The following is a 17645-nucleotide window of genomic DNA, read 5'->3' on the forward strand; positions in this document are numbered from 1 at the left end:
TGGACGGGCCATGGCACGAGCTGGCTGGCACACTTTCATAGCCGTGGGAAGGGCATTTTTGCAAGGAGTTGCTGACCAGGTATGGACAGGTGGGACAGGGGAGGGGGCAGGCACTGTGGTGCAGCAGGTAAAGCCACCGCCTACAGTGCCAGCATCCCACATGGGTGCCAGTTCAAGTCCCGACTGCTCCACTTCCGATCCAGCTCTCAGCTGTGGCCTGGGAAAGCAGTGGGGGATGGCCCAGGTGCTGGACTCCTGCACCTAGAAGAAACTCCTGGCTCCTGGCTTCAGATCGGCTCAGCTCCAGCCATTGCGGCCATCTGGGGAGTCAACTAGTGGAGGAATGATCTCTCTCCCTCTCTCTCCTCTCTCTGTCTTTCAAATAAATAAATAAATCTTAAAAAAAAAGAGTCAGAGGCAGCTGTGTGTGTGTGTGGGGGTGACGACTGCCGCAGCCGCCTCCCGGCCTCTCTGTCCCTCCCCCACCCTCTCTGCCACACCAGGGGCCATGGATGGCCAGCGGGGCTCAGCACCTCAGTCTGCTGATGGAACAGAGAAGGCGGAGAGGACAGAGGGAAGCAGCCAGTGTCCCTGCTCCACGGTCACCAAAGGGGCATTAGGTGTGGAGAGGGATCTAGGCCACCCTGAGCCCTGCCCACCCCCACCACTGCGAGGTCTCGGGCCCACCCTGCCCCTCCCCCACTCTTGTCTCTCATGGACGCCTGCTCAGTGGGGTGCCAGGCGGCCCCCAGGGCCTGGCTTGGGAACAGCATCTCTGATGGTACAATGATTCCCGGGGAGACCGTCCTCGCTGGGTGGCCCCCGGCGAGTAACTGGCAAGTGTCAGGGGGCAGCCCTCAGAGGGAGCTGGACGGGGAAGGAGGCCACGCGGCCCTGCGCCTCGGGAGAGCCAGTTGGTGACACCTTCAGCTGCCCAGCTCGAGCCCCGCACAGCCCCCTGGGGCCCCGCAGGCCCTCCCCGGCAGGCGGTGCTCTCGGCAGGCGGCACGGCCCCGCCCTGGCGGCCCCCGAGGCAGCCTCCTGCGTGGCTGGCGGCGGATCCCACACACACGCCGGTGTTTTTAATACGGGCGACGGCTCCTTTTCAAACAGGCTGTCAGAGAAACATCCCAGGAAGCCGGTGTCAGCGCCGGCCCCAGCCCTGCAGTTACTGCCTCCGGTGCCGCAGTCTGGCGCCTCTGCTCCCAGCGCCGCTCCCCGCAGCCTGCGGTCCCCGTCCTGACCCCAGGTCCCCGCCCCGCGTCGGAGCAGCTGCCCAGTGCGAGGTCACAGGGCTGTCCTCCCAGCCTGGCCCGGGCTCCCGGTGGCTCGGGTCCCCTGAGCAGCCCCGCCTCGGCAAGGGGCAGCGTCTGAGACCCCCGCCTTTGTGCCAGGCCCGGGGGGCGGCCCCGCCTTCCCCGCTCCCACAACACAGCTGTGCCACGTGGACACGGCGCTGCCAGGCCCCTTCCTGGGGCTCTTGGTCTGTCCCTTCCCTCCTCGCCTCGCTCTGTGCCAACCTGATTTCCCCAGGAGACCCCCAGGGAGTGAACCCGCTCAACCGAAGCCAGTTTTAAGGAAACCCCACATTTCTGGGGCCCCCCGCTGGAGGGGGAGGCACAGCGGCCTCGCTCTGGAGCTCCCTGTACTGAGTGCAGTGGACAAGGGGCGCTTCCGGCTGCTGCGTCCGAGAGGGGCCCCTGGGCTCGGGCTCCTGCCTTCCCTGTGGCCGAGTCTGGGGGTCCTGGGGCAGGGGGCGGAGGCCCCAGCAGTCACGGCCAGGTGGGATAGCTTCCCCCTCCGCCCCAGGCAATAAATACGTCCCTGATGGCCACTTCCTACTGTGCACATCCTGTCGGGCGCTCGGCCCAGAGCGGATTCACAGACGTCCTGGACCTGGCTGGGGGCCAGCGCGGCTCCCGGATAACCTGAACCAGACAGGCTGGGCTCCCCCCAGGACCCCCGCCCGACACACTGGGTCCTGCACAGGAACCGCTCTGAGTTACAGGGACACAAAACGCTGAAGAATATGCTTAACCTTTAAATATGTCCAGGGAGAGTTATTGAAATTTACAATAAATTCACCTTTAGCAGACCTTGGGCTAAAAATGCTAAGTCCAAACAACGGGGCAGGTTTTCATAAGCCTGGGGCGAGACTGACTGAGCCGCCAGCGGTGCTGGATAACCCACTCCTTTGTTTTGTATTCTTTGCAACATTGTTTCAATAATTCCTGGGAGACAGCAGCTTTCATCTTAAGCCGCCTTGGATATTTTTGAAAGCCGACCGTGTCTAACATCCACAATGGCTTTCACGGGTGCTGCTCCAGCTCTCCCGACACAAACAGCCGCAGAAGTGCGCGTGGGGCACCAGGCGGCCGTGGGCACACACGTCGTCGAGCCCGGGGAGGACCAAGGCGAGACTCCTGGGGGGCTCTGGCCTCATCCCTGCCTGGGGCCAGCTCCGACCTGGAGACGGCAGCAGCAGGGACCTGGGCAGGGCCTGGTTCGGAGCCCAGCAGGGATCTGAGGCCCGCACAGTGGCGGTGTTAGGGGTGGGGGTGGGGAGGCTTCCTCAGGAGCTGTCCAGGGTTCTCCCGGGTTGGCCAAGCTGTGAGCCCAGACCCAGATGGTGAAAAGGGCTTAGGGGAAGGCACCTGCGCTGGGCCGAGCCAGGAGTGACACATCTGGGCAGGCGTCGTGGCGCGTGGGTGCAGCCGCTGCTCGGGACGCCCGCGTCCCCCGGCAGAGGGCCTGGGTTTGAGTCCCGGCTCCGGTTCCCCTCGAGCCTCCTGCTCAGGTACACCCTGGGAGGCGGCCGTGGTGGCTCAAGTACTAGGGCCCTTGCCACGCATGTGGGAGACTCGGACAGAGTGCCCAGCTCCTGGCTTCTGCCTGGCCCGACGCCAGCTGTTGCAGGCATCTGAGCCAGCAGGAGGGAGAACTCTGTCTCTCTCTCCGGCTTTCAAATAAAGAGGCATAAATGGAACTGAAACAGACACACGCGCTGGGTGCAGCGGGTAAAGCCGCCGCCTGCAGTGCCGGCATCCCATATGGACATTGGTTTGAGTCCCGAATGCTCCACTTCCAATCCAGCTCTCTGCTATGGCCTGGGAAGGCAGAAGAAGATGGCCCAGGTGCTTGGGCCCCTGAACCTGCATGGGAGACCTGGAGGAGGCTCCTGGCCCCTGGCTTCGGATTGGCGCAGCTCCGGCCATTGCAGCCATCTGGGGAGTGAACCAGCGGAAGGAAGACCTCGCTCTCTCTGCCTCTGCCTCTCTGTAACTCTTTCGAATAAATCTTAAAAAAAAAAAAAAAAAAAAGACACACGCACCAGGTGCCCTTAGGGCAGAGACCAGGGCCATGTCCTGCCCTGCCGCAGGGCCCTCGAGACCCCCAGCTAAGCCTGAAACCGGACCCCGGGGCCTGCCGAGTGAGGCGGGAGCAGACACCAGCCTTCGTCCTCCGAGGAAGACAGCAGGCCAGCTTCTCGGGTGCCGCTCACAATGCTCAGTGCAGGAGAAGAATTCCTGCATGTGCAGAGAAGTGGGGATGGGACAGGAGGTGAGCCTGTGGGGAGTGGCGCGTCGGGCGGCGGGCTCTGATCCCGTGGGCACGCACACCACGGACGCAGGGACACCCGTCTACAAAGGGAACTGAGGACGTGAGACAGGGACTAAGAAGACCCCCGAGCCCAGAACTCAGGGACCTCAGAGGGAAAGACGACCCCGCCCCTGTCCTGGGGCCAGAGAGACCCCGCACCTGTCCTGGGGCCAGACAGAGACCCCCGCACCTGTCCTGGGGTCACATAGAGACCCCGCACCTGTCCTGGGGTCACACAGAGACCCCGCACCTGTCCTGGGGCCACACAGAGACCCCCACACCTGTCCTGGGGCCACACAGAGACCCCACACCTGTCCTGGGGCCACACAGAGACCCCCACACCTGTCCTGGGGTCACAGAGACCCCACACCTGTCCTGGGGCCACACAGAGACCCCTGCACCTGTCCTGGGGTCACAGAGACCCCACACCTGTCCTGGGGCCACACAGAGACCCCTGCACCTGTCCTGAGGTCACACAGAGACCCCGCACCTGTCCTGGGGTCACACAGAGACCCCGCACCTGTCCTGGGGTCACACAGACACCCTGCACCTGTCCTGAGGTCACACAGAGACCCCGCACCTGTCCTGGGGTCACACAGACACCCCGCACCTGTCTTGGGGTCACACAGACACCCCGCACCTGTCCTGGGGTCACAGAGACCCCACACCTGTCCTGGGGTCACTGGATCTCACACGGGGACCTACAGGGCCACAGAACGGGGTCTGTAGGCTGAGTGATGATGGAGACCACTGCCAAGAGCCAGGAGTGGCCCTCAGCAGTGTGGGCCCGGGGTCTGTGGACAGGACAGGCTGGGACAGAGGGACAGCAGAGGGGCCACCAGAGGTGTCATTTCATAATTAAAACTTTAAAATGTTATTCTCACTTATTTTAGAGGGGACGAGCAGAGACACACAGATACAGAGAGCGAGCCCATCTACTGGTTCACCCAGGAGCTCCATCCGGGTCACCCCTGGGGAGGCAGGGACCCAGGTACCTGCACCATCACTGCCACCTGCAGGTGGGGCCAGGGAGGGTCAGGGAGGGTCAGGGAGGTCCAGGGAGGGCCAGGAAGGCAAACCCGGGTGCCACAGCTGTGGGGGGCTGTGGGGGGCCCAGGCAGTGCGGTAACGGCCACGCCCAACACCCAGCCCAGAAGGGATGCTAATGCTCCTGGAGGAAGAAGTAACTCTGCTGGGACAGAGGACACACGCCGAGTCCACCCTAGTGCACACACACGCCGAGTCCACCCTAGTGCACACACGCCGAGTCCACCCCTAGTGCACACACGCCGAGTCCACCCCTAGTGGGCACACGTGGAGTCCACCCCTAGTGCACACACACCGAGTCCACCCCTAGTGCACACACGCCGAGTCCACCCCTAGTGGGCACACGTGGAGTCCACCCCTAGTGCACACACGCCGAGTCCACCCCTAGTGCACACACGCCGAGTCCACCCCTAGTGGGCACACGTGGAGTCCACCCCTAGTGCACACACACCGAGTCCACCCCTAGTGCACACACGCCGAGTCCACCCCTAGTGCACACACGCCGAGTCCACCCCTAGTGGGCACACGCTGAGTCCACCCCTAGTGGACACACACGCCGAGTCCACCCCTAGTGGACACACACGCCGAGTCCACCCCTAGTGGGCACACGCTGAGTCCACCCCTAGTGCACACACGCTGAGTCCACCCCTAGTGCACACATGCCGAGTCCACCCCTAGTGGGCACACACACCGAGTCCACCCCTAGTGCACACACGCCGAGTCCACCCCTAGTGGACACACGCCGAGTCCACCCCTAGTGCACACACGCTGAGTCCACCCCTAGTGCACACACATGGAGTCCACCCCTAGTGGACACACACGCCGAGTCCACCCCTAGTGGGCACACGCTGAGTCCACCCTAGTGGGCACACGCTGAGTCCACCCCTAGTGGACACACACGCCGAGTCCACCCCTAGTGCACACACACCGAGTCCACCCCTAGTGCACACACGCTGAGTCCACCCCTAGTGGGCACACGCCGAGTCCACCCCTAGTGGGCACACGCCGAGTCCACCCCTAGTGCACACACGCCGAGTCCACCCCTAGTGCACACACACGCCGAGTCCACCCCTAGTGCACACACACTGAGTCCACCCCTAGTGCACACACACGCTGAGTCCACCCCTAGTGGACACACACGCCGAGTCCACCCCTAGTGCACACACACTGAGTCCACCCCTAGTGCACACACACGCTGAGTCCACCCCTAGTGGACACACACGCCGAGTCCACCCCTAGTGCACACACACTGAGTCCACCCCTAGTGCACACACACGCTGAGTCCACCCCTAGTGGACACACACGCCGAGTCCACCCCTAGTGCACACACACCGAGTCCACCCCTAGTGCACACACGCCGAGTCCACCCCTAGTGGACACACACGCCGAGTCCACCCCTAGTGGGCACACATGGAGTCCACCCCTAGCGCACACACACGCCGAGTCCACCCCTAGTGGGCACACATGGAGTCCACCCCTAGCGCACACACACACCGAGTCCACCCCAGTGGGCACACATGGAGTCCACCCTGATCTTAGTGTGTGCTGCGGCTTCCCTACCACCATGATCCGGGCATTTTTGTCACCCGGCTGTCACTAGGGCCCCTCGGCGGCCAGCCCTGCAGCCGTCCACTTCCCGTCTCTGGCTCCGCCTTTTCCAGAGGAGCCGGCAGCATCCAAGGCCTCTTTCCCTCAGCGTGGGGTGGGCCCCTGGCCCCTGCACGTTCATGACCCCGGGTTAGAAGCTCCGATTCCAGGTCGGGGGAGGATGGGGGAGTGAAGGCGGGGGGCAGGGTCACCCGCTGGACCCAGAGCTCCTGCCCTTGGAGACCAGAGGCTCTCGGGATGGGGGGGTGGTGGGGACGGTCCCACGGTGAGAGCTTGATGCCGCCAGCCACACCCTCAGGACCAGCTCCGCCGGGGCGGCTGCGTGTGTGGACAGCTGGACACGCCCTCTCAGGCGGTCTCCACAGCCTCTGCCTCCGCTGCCCGCCCGGCTGTCCGGCGAGGGCCCAGGGGCTGGCCATGCCAGTCTCTGCTCTCCTGCCCGTCGGGGGGCCGGCTGAGGAGTGGCGCCAGGCTCCAAGCTCCAACACCAGCAGGAGCTCCTGGCTGCTCCCCGAGCCCAGGAGGCCACAGCTCGGGGAGGGCGCCTGCCCGGGGAGCACGGTGGCTGCACCCCCACTGCCGTGGTGTGGCCCCAAGACTTGCTTGGCTGCTGCAGACAATGCATGCTCAGGACGCCACAGCCTGCGGCCAGCACAGCCCTGACGCCTGCCCATCTGCAGCGTGGGCACACGCGGCTGGCCTGCCCCTCTGCTCCGTGCCCCGTATCCGGGCAGGGATACTGCCCCGTCTGTCCCACACCCGCCCCGGCTGTGTCCACCTCGCCCCAGCAGGCTGAGTCCACTCTGTGTGGGGACGAGGGCCCACCCGGCCGGAAGCCAGGCGGGGTCCCCGCCCTCCTTCACGCTGCCCCTTTGTAACCGCCGTCCACAGTCTGAACGGAGATCCCACAGCCGAATCTCGGGCTTCGACACAGAGCTTGAAAAACGCCTCAATTATGAAGTGCGAACACCCCTGCCCCGAGCCGTCCCTGCTGACTCCCACGGCCACTGACCCTTGGCCAACCCTGGGTCACCTGACCACAGACACCACCGCGTGCACCCCGGGGAGACCCGAACCCCGGGGAGAGCCCGCCCACAGCAGCGGGTTGAGGCCGAGCGCGAGCCCACAGCCAACCAAGCGCCCAGCCGGCGCGCTCTCTGCGGACTCGGCACTTTCTCCCTGTTTCTCGGTACAAGGAGGGGTGGGTGCCTGGGCTCCCCCTCCTCCTGCTCTCTGGAAATGGGGGGTGTGTCTGGGGTGCTCCTCACCGCCTGGATTTGCTGCTGCACCCTCACGGGGACCCCTGCCCCTGAGCCCGGGTGGCTGGTGAGTGGGGGCCACACCCTCACGGGGACCCCTGCCCCTGTGTCTGGGTGGTGAGTGGGGGTCACACCCTCATGGGGACCCCTGCCCCTGAGCCCGGGTGGCTAGTGAGTGGGGGCCACACCCTCACGGGGACCCCTTCCCCTATGTCTGGGTGGTGAGTGGGGGTCACACCCTCACGGGGACCCCTGCCCCTGTGTCTGGGTGGTGAGTGGGGGTCACACCCTCATGGGGACCCCTGCCCCCGTGTCTGGGTGGTGAGTGGGGTCTGTACCCTCACGAGGATTCCTGCCCCTGTGTCTGGGTGGCTGGTGAGTGGGGCTGCACCTTCACGGGGACCCCTGCCCCTGTAGTGGGTGGTGGTGGTGGGTGGGGTGGTGACCGGTGAGTGGGTGGTGGTGGTGGGGGCCACACCCTCACGGGGACCCCTGCCCCTGTGTCTGGGTGGTGAGTGGGGGCTGCACCCTCACGGGGACCCCTGCCCCTGTAGTGGGTGGTGGTGGTGGGTGGGGTGGTGACCGGTGAGTGGGGGGTGGTGAGTGGGGGCTGCACGCAGGGCCCCGCCAGATCCCAGGTCCGTTCCTTTTCTCTGAGACTGCCCTGGGGCTGTGACGGGGGCGGCAGTGGGAACCGCGCCCCCATCAGCCTCAGCGCGGCAGCGGGGTGTGCCCCGGGCTCCCCTGGCGAGCAGGCACGGGGCGGGGGTGGGGTGGGTTTCTGCACGGAGCCCCCACCTCGCTTGGCTGTTGTTTTCTAGAAAGCACCGTCTGCACGGACACTCGCCCCTGCTCTCCCACGGCTCCTGCTTCCCACAGGGGAAGGCATGCGGCAGCCGTCGCCCGAGCCAACTGCACTCAGCCCTGGCGAGGACCCCGGGGCAGGAGCCGTCCGGGGGGACATGCCGGGCCCTCCAGCTGCTCGCCGGCTCCACCTGCACGGATCGGGGCTCACCCTGCCTGCAGTGAGGGGCCACACCCAGCGGGGGCACCTCTCAGAACAAAAGGGAGAGGCAGGGCGGCCGGGCCGCTCAGGGCCGGAACAGCAAAGACCGCTGGCGGCTGGTGGCAGACTCGGGCGGGGACGCCCAGCCTAGCACCCCTGCTCTCCGGGAACCTCCCCGCGTGCAAATGGCCCCGCCGGCCTTGGGGCAGTGAGCTGGAAGCCCCAGGCTGCCCGGGGGCTGACAACGGCACCCAGGGCACGGGTAGGGGTAGTGGGTAGTCGAGGTCCAGCTGTGGCCTTGGGGGCACAGACACCTTGGCGTGGTTGAAGGAAAGGGTGAGGTGTGGACAGAAGACCCCGTCACTCACGTGTACACGTGGGCACATGCGTGGACAGTCCTCCAGGCCTCCAAGCCTGGCTCCTGCTCAGGCACTCAGTGACCAGGTAAACGGGGCCCATACAGGGTCAGTGAGCGTCCAAGGGCTGGGCTGGAGCCTGGGCGGCACCCGCCGAGCCCCTGAGGGCAGAGCTGGTGGCCGTGCCGGGCCAGCCCCCGCCTCAGTCGGACGTGAGCCAGACGCTCCCCCACCCGGGCCTCTGCTCTCTGCCACCTGCTGCACTCCTTCAGGCCACTGACCACCCGGGCCCTAAGCCACACAGCGCCCGGGACACCTGAGCTCTGCAGGGGCTCATGCAGGCAGCGCCCCCTGTGGGCCGGCCGAAGGAAAGACGGGACATCCCGCCGGAAGCCATGGGCACCCCACGTGTCCTCCGCCACCCAGTTCCTAGTGGCACCGGGGCCAGAGCTGGGCCTCTGAGAGGCTGCCTGCCCTCTGAACTGCCCAGCCCCACACGGGGCCACACACTGAGACCTGCCGCGCTGTACGGAGGCCAGTGAGCCCCCACCTCCAGGCTGCAAGACCCCACCCCCCCACACACATCCAGGTGCCTTACCATCGTCCCAACAGGGACATCACCGCTGCCGTCGGCAGCGACGGCAGCACCAGCAGGTGTTTCTGTGTGCCAGGCACCTGCAGACACGTCCCACGAGTTCTCGTGAGCACTACCACCTAGGGTGAATGCTGCCATCATCCCATTTTACAGATAGGAAAACTGAGGCTGGAGTAAGACCCAACCCAAGAAGATGTCAGGCTCAGCTCTGACTCAAGTCTGGGCTGGGCAGGGCAGCCAGGGGACGCGGAGGAAGCCGGCCTGGGGGTGCCGCTGCTGGGGGGGGGGCTGCAGAGCCCCTGCCAGGGCACAAGGCCTTTGAGAAGCTGCTGGACGAGACCGTGGCCTTATATGGCCCCAGGGACTGCTTCAGGGCCACCCGAGGCCCACCCATGAGCCCAGGGCGGACACTGACCAAGTCCAGCCACCCTCGGTAGAGCTGATGGGGTGGGGATGGGGAGCGGGGCCGAGGCCCGGCTGCTCCGCGGGGCGAGGTGGGGAGAGGGCTCGGGCTGCTACCCAGGCGGCCCGTCCTCGCCAGCCTCCAGGGAGTGGACTTCCGCAGCCCCCTCGCGGCTGGAAGACCCCTGGGGGCAGAGTCCAGGCTTCCCCCGGAGAGACCCCCGCCTGGAGCGCCCCCCCCCCACAGGCTGCTCACCTGGATGACGACCTTGACGGTGGCGGTGTCCACGATGGGGGTGCACACCAGGCTGCCGGGGTGCTGGCGGTCAGCGCCCCGGTTCTGCTGGCCCATGGTGAACAGCATGGGCACGGCCAGCAGCGCCGAGGCCAGCCAGATGGCGCTGATGAACTTCTTGGTGCGGCTGCGGGACATGAGGGTCTTGGCCTTGAAGGGGTGGCACATGGCCAGGTAGCGCTCGACGCTGAGGCTGGCCACGTTGAGGGCCGTGGCGTAGGTGCAGGCATCGCGCAGGAAGTAGTAGCCCCGGCAGCCGGCGTCGCCGAAGGCCCAGGGGTGGTGCACCCAGATGAAGTTGTACAGCTCCACGGGCATGGCCAGCAGCAGGATGAGCAGGTCGGACAGCGCCAGGCTGCCCAGGTGGTAGTGCACGGTGCTCTGCAGGCTCTGCAGCGGCTTCCGGCGCGCCAGCGTGAACGCCGTCACGGCGTTGCCCACCGTGCCCACCGCGAACAGCGCCAGGTACACGACCGTCACCAGCACCTTGGAGTAGATGTCGGTGTTCACGTCCAGGGGGCTGCCCGGCGCCGCCAGCGCGAGCTCCGACGCGTTGGCCGAGCGGTTGCCCGAGCCCGGGGCCAGGAGCGCGGCGTCCAGCCCCACCTGCGGACGCGGGAAGAGGTCGGCGCCCGCAGCGCTCGGCGCGGAGCTGTTGAGACGCATGGTGCGCGCCGGGTCCGCGGCTCTGTCCCGCGCCCCTGGGCTGGAAGTCCAGGCGGGGAGGGATGAGAAGGAGCCCTGGCGGGGGGCGCGGGAGGCCGGCTAGCGGGGTGCCGTCTGGCCAGGAAGCGCCGCCCCGAGGAACTCGGCTCACGCCCACCCGGGCTCCGGGCTGCGCCCCCGGCTCTAGACCCCACGATTCTCCACGCTCCCTCTGGGCTCTGCGCTGGTCCTGGGCTCGGGCTTCGCGGACAAGCAGGTGGCGGCGAGCAGAGCGCACGCACGGCTGCCCGGCGCGCTCGCCTCTCCCGCTCCCGCTCTCCTCCCTCGCGCCCCGCCGCGCCCGCGCCCTCTCGGCTCTGCGCGCTTCCACCGAGCCGGCGCCGCGCGGCCGCGCCTAGCAGCGTGGGCGGGGGCGAGAGGCGGCCCCAGCCGCGGTCCCCGCCCCGCCCCAGCGCAGGCTGGTGGTCGCCGCCTCCCCCACCCCGCCCCCCGCCGCGCACTCTTAGAGGCCGTCAGGGCCCTCGAGAGCGACCCCGGGAACCCAGGTCAGGCGTGGGGGCTGCAGCTGGGCCTTGGGGCGCTGAGTCTGCCCAGCGCCCTCCCCCTGGGTGCACAGCCTCCCTTCCCGGGTCTCTCCAACTTCTAGCACTGGAAAGGGAGCTGTGCCCTCCTGTCTCCAGCTCAGCGAGGGCAGAGGAAGGAGACGGCTTCCCGCTGGCGCGCATGGGGCGCTACGCAGCTGGCGGCCGCCCCTCTCCTGGTGCCCACGGTGGAGGAGGGGCAGAAGCTGAGCGCCTAGGGGGCTCCAGTGCCACTAAGCCGGGGTGGGGTGGGGGAGGGGAAGCAGAAGCAAGCAGGCGTGGGGATGGGGCACCCTCAGGGCCGGGTCCCGCGGGGTTGGCAGGGGCAGCCTGACTTGGAGGTGGTGCTGGCTCTGCCGCGGCCCTCGGGCTCCGTGTCCTGCCAGCCGCTGGCCCGAGGGGGCCGGGTGTGCGCCTGCTCCCCGGCCGTGAGCTGCGCAGGGGCACAGCCGCCCTCCCCACAGCGGACCCTGGGAGACGCCCGCTGCAGGGGTGAGGGCAGGAGGAAGCGCCCAGGGGTCACAGCCCCAGACGCTGCACCGGCTGTGCTGGGGTCAGTCTGGCTGCAGGGGAGGGGGCCAGGGGCTGACAGCCATCTTGTTGTCTTCCGCCTGCCTTGGGCTTGCCTTTCACCTGGACCCCCGGCGGCCTCATCAGGGAGTCTTAGCACACAGCAACGAATACTTGAAAACGTAGCCTTCAAAGGAAGCACAAACGGCCCTTTTGCTAAACGCCAGCGCAGACTCCAGAGGCTGGCAGAGGTGGTTTGCATCTTGGCCCTGCGGCCCTGGCCTGGGGAGTGTTTGAGCTTCTCTGTGCCCCGTCGTCAGCTGTGGGGTGGGAGAAGCCGAGAGCGGTGCTCCCCCGGCAGGGCTGCTCTCCGGGGGCCTCGGGGAGTGGGCGGCACTGAAGGGGCTGAGCTCAGCCTTGGGTGGGAGGGCGCGCCTCGAGTCCCACAAGCTGCCCCCAGGTCCCCGCCAGGGTACCCTGGACTCGCTGTCCGGGAGACACAGGAAGTGAGCAGGCCTGGGACTGGGCCCCGCGTGTCCTTGACCCGGGACGTGGTGGTGCTGAACGGAGCCCACTACCACTGCTCATGCCCTCGTGGCTCCCGTGGCCACCCCTGACCGTGGGCCGGGCCGCCTGGGCACCTGTGTGCAGAGCCCAAGAGGAGGGCAGGGAGAGGCCCCGGCACGCCACTGTCTCCACGGCCGCCCCGGCACGCCACCGTCTCCACGGCTGCCCCGGCACGCTGTTTGGTTTGCACACCCTGACCTTTCGGCTAAGCTGGGCTTCTGGGTGTCTCTCTGAGGCGGCCTCGGAGCTTAGGAACATAAAAGGCAACTTAGCACAAATATTGTGAAAGGCGTTTGCTTTAACCACCTAGGAAGGCTTTGCTCTGCGCAGGGTGGGTGGAGGGTCCCCATGCGGGCTCGCCGAGAGCCATGGCTTGGCTGCTCTGTGCCGGGGAGCCGGAGCCTTCTGCTGTGTGGCTGCGCGGCAGCCCGGACACACTGGTGGCCAGGCCGCATCCGGCCCTGCACCCTGACGCCTGGCCCAGCCCTGGGGGCGCGGGCTCTGGGGAGTGGGCATCGCGCCGTGAGCTGCTCCAGGTCTGGCAGCGAGCCCTGGGGACTGACACCGCCTGTGTGTGTGTGTGTGGGGGGGGAGACGGCCGTGTCCGTGTGCGTCTGCTGGCCAGGGCCCTCTGTGTTTCTGGGGCCCGGCGGGGTGTGGGCTGAGGGCAGCCAGCCTGTGGGGGGGATGGCTCCCCTCGGCCGTGTGCTCTTACCCAGAGAGCAGGTATCTGCCCAGAGCCGAAGTCGCATCGGAAGACCCACCGAGAAGGGGTGCCTGAGTGGACACCCCGTTTGCTGCTGCCTGGGACACAGGCGGCACCTGGTGGGTTGGGGCCCGGCTGGGGGCGCCCGCAGGAACCTGCGTCCTGTCCGCTGAGCCCAGGGCTTCCCGGGCAGGAGTGCCAGAGAGCTGCTCACTCGGCGTTCTTCCAAAGACCTGAGAGAGAGAGCGAGAGAGCTAGCGAGAGAGAGAGAGCGAGAGAGCGAGCAAGCGGGCTTCCATCCGCTGGTCCACTCCCCAGGTGGCTGGGACGCCAGCCAGCCCCCCCCCCCCACCGGGGCCCAAGCACTGGGCCCTCACTGCTGCCCCCCCCCCCCGTTAGCCGGGAGCAGGAAGCGGGGGAGCCAGGACGCACCCAGCAGCGCTCCTGCCCTGCTTCTGAGGTGTGAAGACTTAAACTCGGAACGAGGCCACTTCAGCGCCCGGCGCTGCCTGCCGCGTTCACTGCGCGCGTGATTGGCAGGCGCTGGCTCGCTGCGAGGCTACAGGTGGGTGAGGGGCGACGCCGGGCTGTGTGACACACCGCGTGCACAGCTTAGCGGCGTGGAATGGCGCCCGTTCCGGGACGTATGGCGCTCCAAGGGGATTGTTAAAAATAGAGCAACACATGCGCACGTGCTGGCGGAGCCGCCTGCCAGCCCGGACACCTGGCGTCGCCAGGGCCGCTGGTGGAGCCCTGGGCGGCGTTCCAGACCTGTCGGGCCTCAGCATCCGCGCCCAGGCCCCTCCTTGGCCCTCGGCCAGCTCCCGAGCCGTGGGCTGTGTCCACCGGGAAGACTGGGAAGAGGCTGAGGCCGTGGCTTCCACCGGGGCGGGGGGAGGGGTGGCTTCGAGCCCTGTCCTCCGCGCCCCGACTCTGGGCTCCGGGAAGGCAGAGCGAGCGGCTGAGCCTCGGTCCTCGGCTGTGAGAGTCAGCACGGCTCGTGCCAGGTCCCCGGCGTGAGTGACCACGGCTGTCTCCACGCCTCGCCGAGGTCAGTGCCTCCGCTGTGTGCGGCTTGGGCTCCTGGGACGTCGCTGCGGCCTCCTGTGCGCTCGGCTGAGGCTGGAGAGTGAGCGGCCCCCAGCGTCTGTGGGGTCTGGCCGATGCTGACACCCGGAGGCCCTTTGCCGGCCTGGCGAGGTGGGAGCGACCATCGTGGGTGTGGGTGGCAGGGGGAGGCGCAGGTTTTGAAACTGGAAAGTTCAGAGACCTGGGAACTGGGGTCTCTCGGTTCCAAGCACCGCAGGGCGGCGGCTGGCTGGGGCGCGTGCTTGGCTCCTTGCACACCCGAATCCGCCCAGAGATTCCGGGGTTTGCTCTCCTGACTCCCCCACCCTCACCAAGTCTCCCCTAAGACGTTCTCGTTTCTCCTTCCAAAGCCCCAGTCACCTGGGGCCACAGTGCCCAGAACCCTGACTGTTCAGACCCCGCCTCGCCTCCAGGCTGCCTCTGCCCGTGGTCTGAGTCACACAGGCCTGGGCTTGACCACCAAACGGTCTCGGGCATCTGTCCTGCCCCCTGCCCGAGGGCACACGCCCTGAGCTGAGATCCCTGGGCCTGCCCGTCTCTGGTGCTGTCTGCAGGGGTCCCCTGGGGTGCCGGCTGCTCCTCCTGCCCAGCCTCGTGCCCCCCTGGTGTTGGTGCCCCCCAAGTCCTGTGCACGGCTGTCTGCTGGTCACACATTGTGTGTGTGTGTGCGTGTGTGTGCGAGCCCTCCCACACTCGCTGGGCTCCCAGGAGGGGTGGGCTCCTCCCAAGTCCATGGGCCCTGCTGGGACCCCATGGGCGCTGAGGGGAGGGAGGAGCGACCTTGTGGCCCCGCCCACTGCTGCGGCTTTTTGCCGACTCAGGCTCCCTGCAGGAGCCCCCACCCCCGCTCAGCTGGGTCTGCTCCACCTGGCCAGAAGCTCGGATCTGGGGTCCTGCCCAGCGGCTTCCATTCTTGGCTTTGCCGCCCACAAAGCGCGTGGCCTTTGGTGAGCCCGAGCCTTAGGTGTGCTGGCGGCCAGGGCTGCACAACCAGGTGGGATGTCCCCTTCCTGCTCCTCAGACCCGGGCCCTGCAGTGACCCTCCCCTACCCAGCAGGACACCCTGCCCGCCCTGCCTGGCCCCTCCCAACCCTGCCCGAGCCACCCTGACCCTGCCTGGCCCTGCCTGGCCCTGCCGGAGCCAGCCTGACCCTGCCTGGCCCTGCCTGACCCTGCCTGGCTCTACCTGACACCACTGACCCTGCCCAGCCCTGCCCAGCCCTGCCCAGCCCCGCCTAACCCTGCCCAATGCTGCCCAGCCATGCCCAGCCCTGCTCGACCCTGCCCGACCCTGCCTGACCCAGCCCGGCCTGGTCCCGCCTGACCCTGGAGGCTCAGCCATGAGGCTTCAAGGCCCAGCCACGTGCCGGGACCTCGTGGGCAGAGGTAGCCAGGCTGGGTGCGGGCAGAACTGTTGCTGATGGGGTCGCTGATGGGGTCAGTGGCGGGGTTGCTGGGGAGCAGGCCATGGTCGGCTTCTCAGGCCGATCCGTGTGGGTGAGGACAGAGCTGCTTCCGGGGGACGGGGTCAGCCCGGGACAGGACAGAGGCGGCCGAGGCCCAGGTGGCTGCAGCTGTTGGACACCTGGGGGGGGGGTGGCTGGGCGGGCAGCTGGCTGGAGGCCTCAGGTCCCGCTCCAGGGCGGGGCCGTGGCTGGCTGGTGGGGCTCCTTGGTCTCCCACTGCCCAGCCACCGCCCCTCCCCCAGCACTGCCGGTGCAGCCTGAGCCAGGTGACAGGCGGGGCCTGGGCCTTCCGGGCACTCAGGAGGGAGCGTTAGGTGGGCAGGAGCCGGGGGAGGGGGCGTGCAGGAGGGGACAGACAGGGAAGACCTGAGGGGTTTGCGTCCACAGGGGAGAGGGTGCAGCCGGAGGAGGGACAGAGCTGGCGCCGGTCGAGGCCGGGGCAAGGGCAGGGGCGGACAGAGGGGCTCAGCTCTCAGGACCCGCGCGGGTGTGAGGCTGGGCATAGCTAGGGTCCCGGGAAAACAGCAAGAAGGAAAATTCGGAAAAGCTAAAACTCTTTTCCTTCTTAAAAACGTGTGCTTGGAAAGCAGCTAGGTCAGCGGCGCCCTCGCTGAGGCTTGAAAGAGCAGCCCAGGCCCAGCGCAGCGGGAGGGGAGGGCCGTGGTGCTGGTCTGGGCCAACGGGGGGCGCTCACCACTCGGGGAGCCCCCGACGCAGTCCCCAGGACGGCACAGGCTCCCTCCCTCTCTAAGAAGGTAGTGATACATTTTATTTATTTATTTATTTATTTTTTATTTATTTTTTTTAACAGTTAGAGTGGACAGTGAGAGAGAGAGACAGAGAGAAAGGTCTTCCTTTTGCCGTTGGTTCACCCTCCAATGGCCGCCGCGGCCAGCGCGCTGCGGCCAGCGCACCGCGCTGATCCGATGGCAGGAGCCAGGAGCCAGGTGCTTTTCCTGGTCTCCCATGGGGTGCAGGGCCCAAGCACCTGGGCCATCCTCCACTGCACTCCCTGGCCACAGCAGAGAGCTGGCCTGGAAGAGGGGCAACCGGGACAGAATCCGGCGCCCCAACCGGGACTAGAACCCGGTGTGCCGGCGCCGCTAGGCGGAGGATTAGCCTAATGAGCCGCGGCGCCGGCCGTGATACATTTTAAAAAGAGCTATTTCTTTATTTATTTGAAAGGTAAAGTTACAGAGAGAGATCTTCCATCCGCCGCTTCACTCCCCTAAATGGCTGTGATGGCCCCGGGCTGGGCCAGGCTGAAGCCAGGAGCCAGGCGCTTCCTCCAGGTCTCCCACGTGGGTGCAGGGCCCAAGCACTTGCGCCTTCCTCGCCGGCTTTCCCAGGCCACAGCAGGGAGCTGGGTCGGAAGTGGAGCAGCCAGGACTCTGGGATGCTGGCACCGCAGGCGGCCACGAACCTGAGCCACAGGGCTATAGATTTCCAGTGCAGATTAAACTCGGGGTGCTGGGCTGCCTGGGGGGCCTCACGGAGTGGCCCTGGGGAGGCTCTGAGCCATTTGCTTGCTGTAATAAAAGCCCTGTGTCTTGCACCTGCGGCTTCTGGGGGCCCTTCAGCCATTGCCTGGGCGGGAAGAACCCGGCCACCTGGGGAGAGGGACAGCCCCCCCCCCAGCTGTCAGGCGGCCACCTCCCTCCTCCCTTGGCCCCACGCACAGTCCCAGCTTTGGTGGGCGGGGCCACCTGCGGGAATGACACTCCTTGCTGTGAGGCCCCTCCCCCGCCCCACACCGGAAGAGGGTCCCTCACTCCCGGTCCCCAGGGAGAAGGCTTTTTCTCCTTGGGATTTGCTCCCAGAAAAGACAGCACGCACGGCACACGTAGCCCAGGGGGACAGACCATTCCGCTGTGCAGTTTGAGAAAAACAAG

The 17645-nt window shown here is 67.0% G+C and overlaps 1 protein-coding gene across 1 annotated transcript in view; it reads right to left on the minus strand.

Annotated features, from left to right (window-relative positions):
- NTSR1 (neurotensin receptor 1) overlaps positions 1-11189 on the minus strand; it is a 29008-nt gene extending 17819 nt beyond the window's left edge. Inside the window, exon 1 of the mRNA XM_051829424.3 lies at positions 10130-11189. Coding sequence (XP_051685384.3) covers positions 10130-10834 — 705 coding nt within the window. The 5' untranslated portion in view covers positions 10835-11189. The remainder of the gene's footprint in view (positions 1-10129) is intronic.
- Positions 11190-17645: the final 6456 nt, after the last annotated feature.

Source organism: Oryctolagus cuniculus, chromosome 11 (genome assembly GCF_051225735.1).
Source record: "Oryctolagus cuniculus isolate XC-2025 breed Fujian yellow rabbit chromosome 11, ASM5122573v1, whole genome shotgun sequence".
In the NCBI taxonomy this organism is placed as follows: Eukaryota; Metazoa; Chordata; class Mammalia; order Lagomorpha; family Leporidae; genus Oryctolagus; species Oryctolagus cuniculus.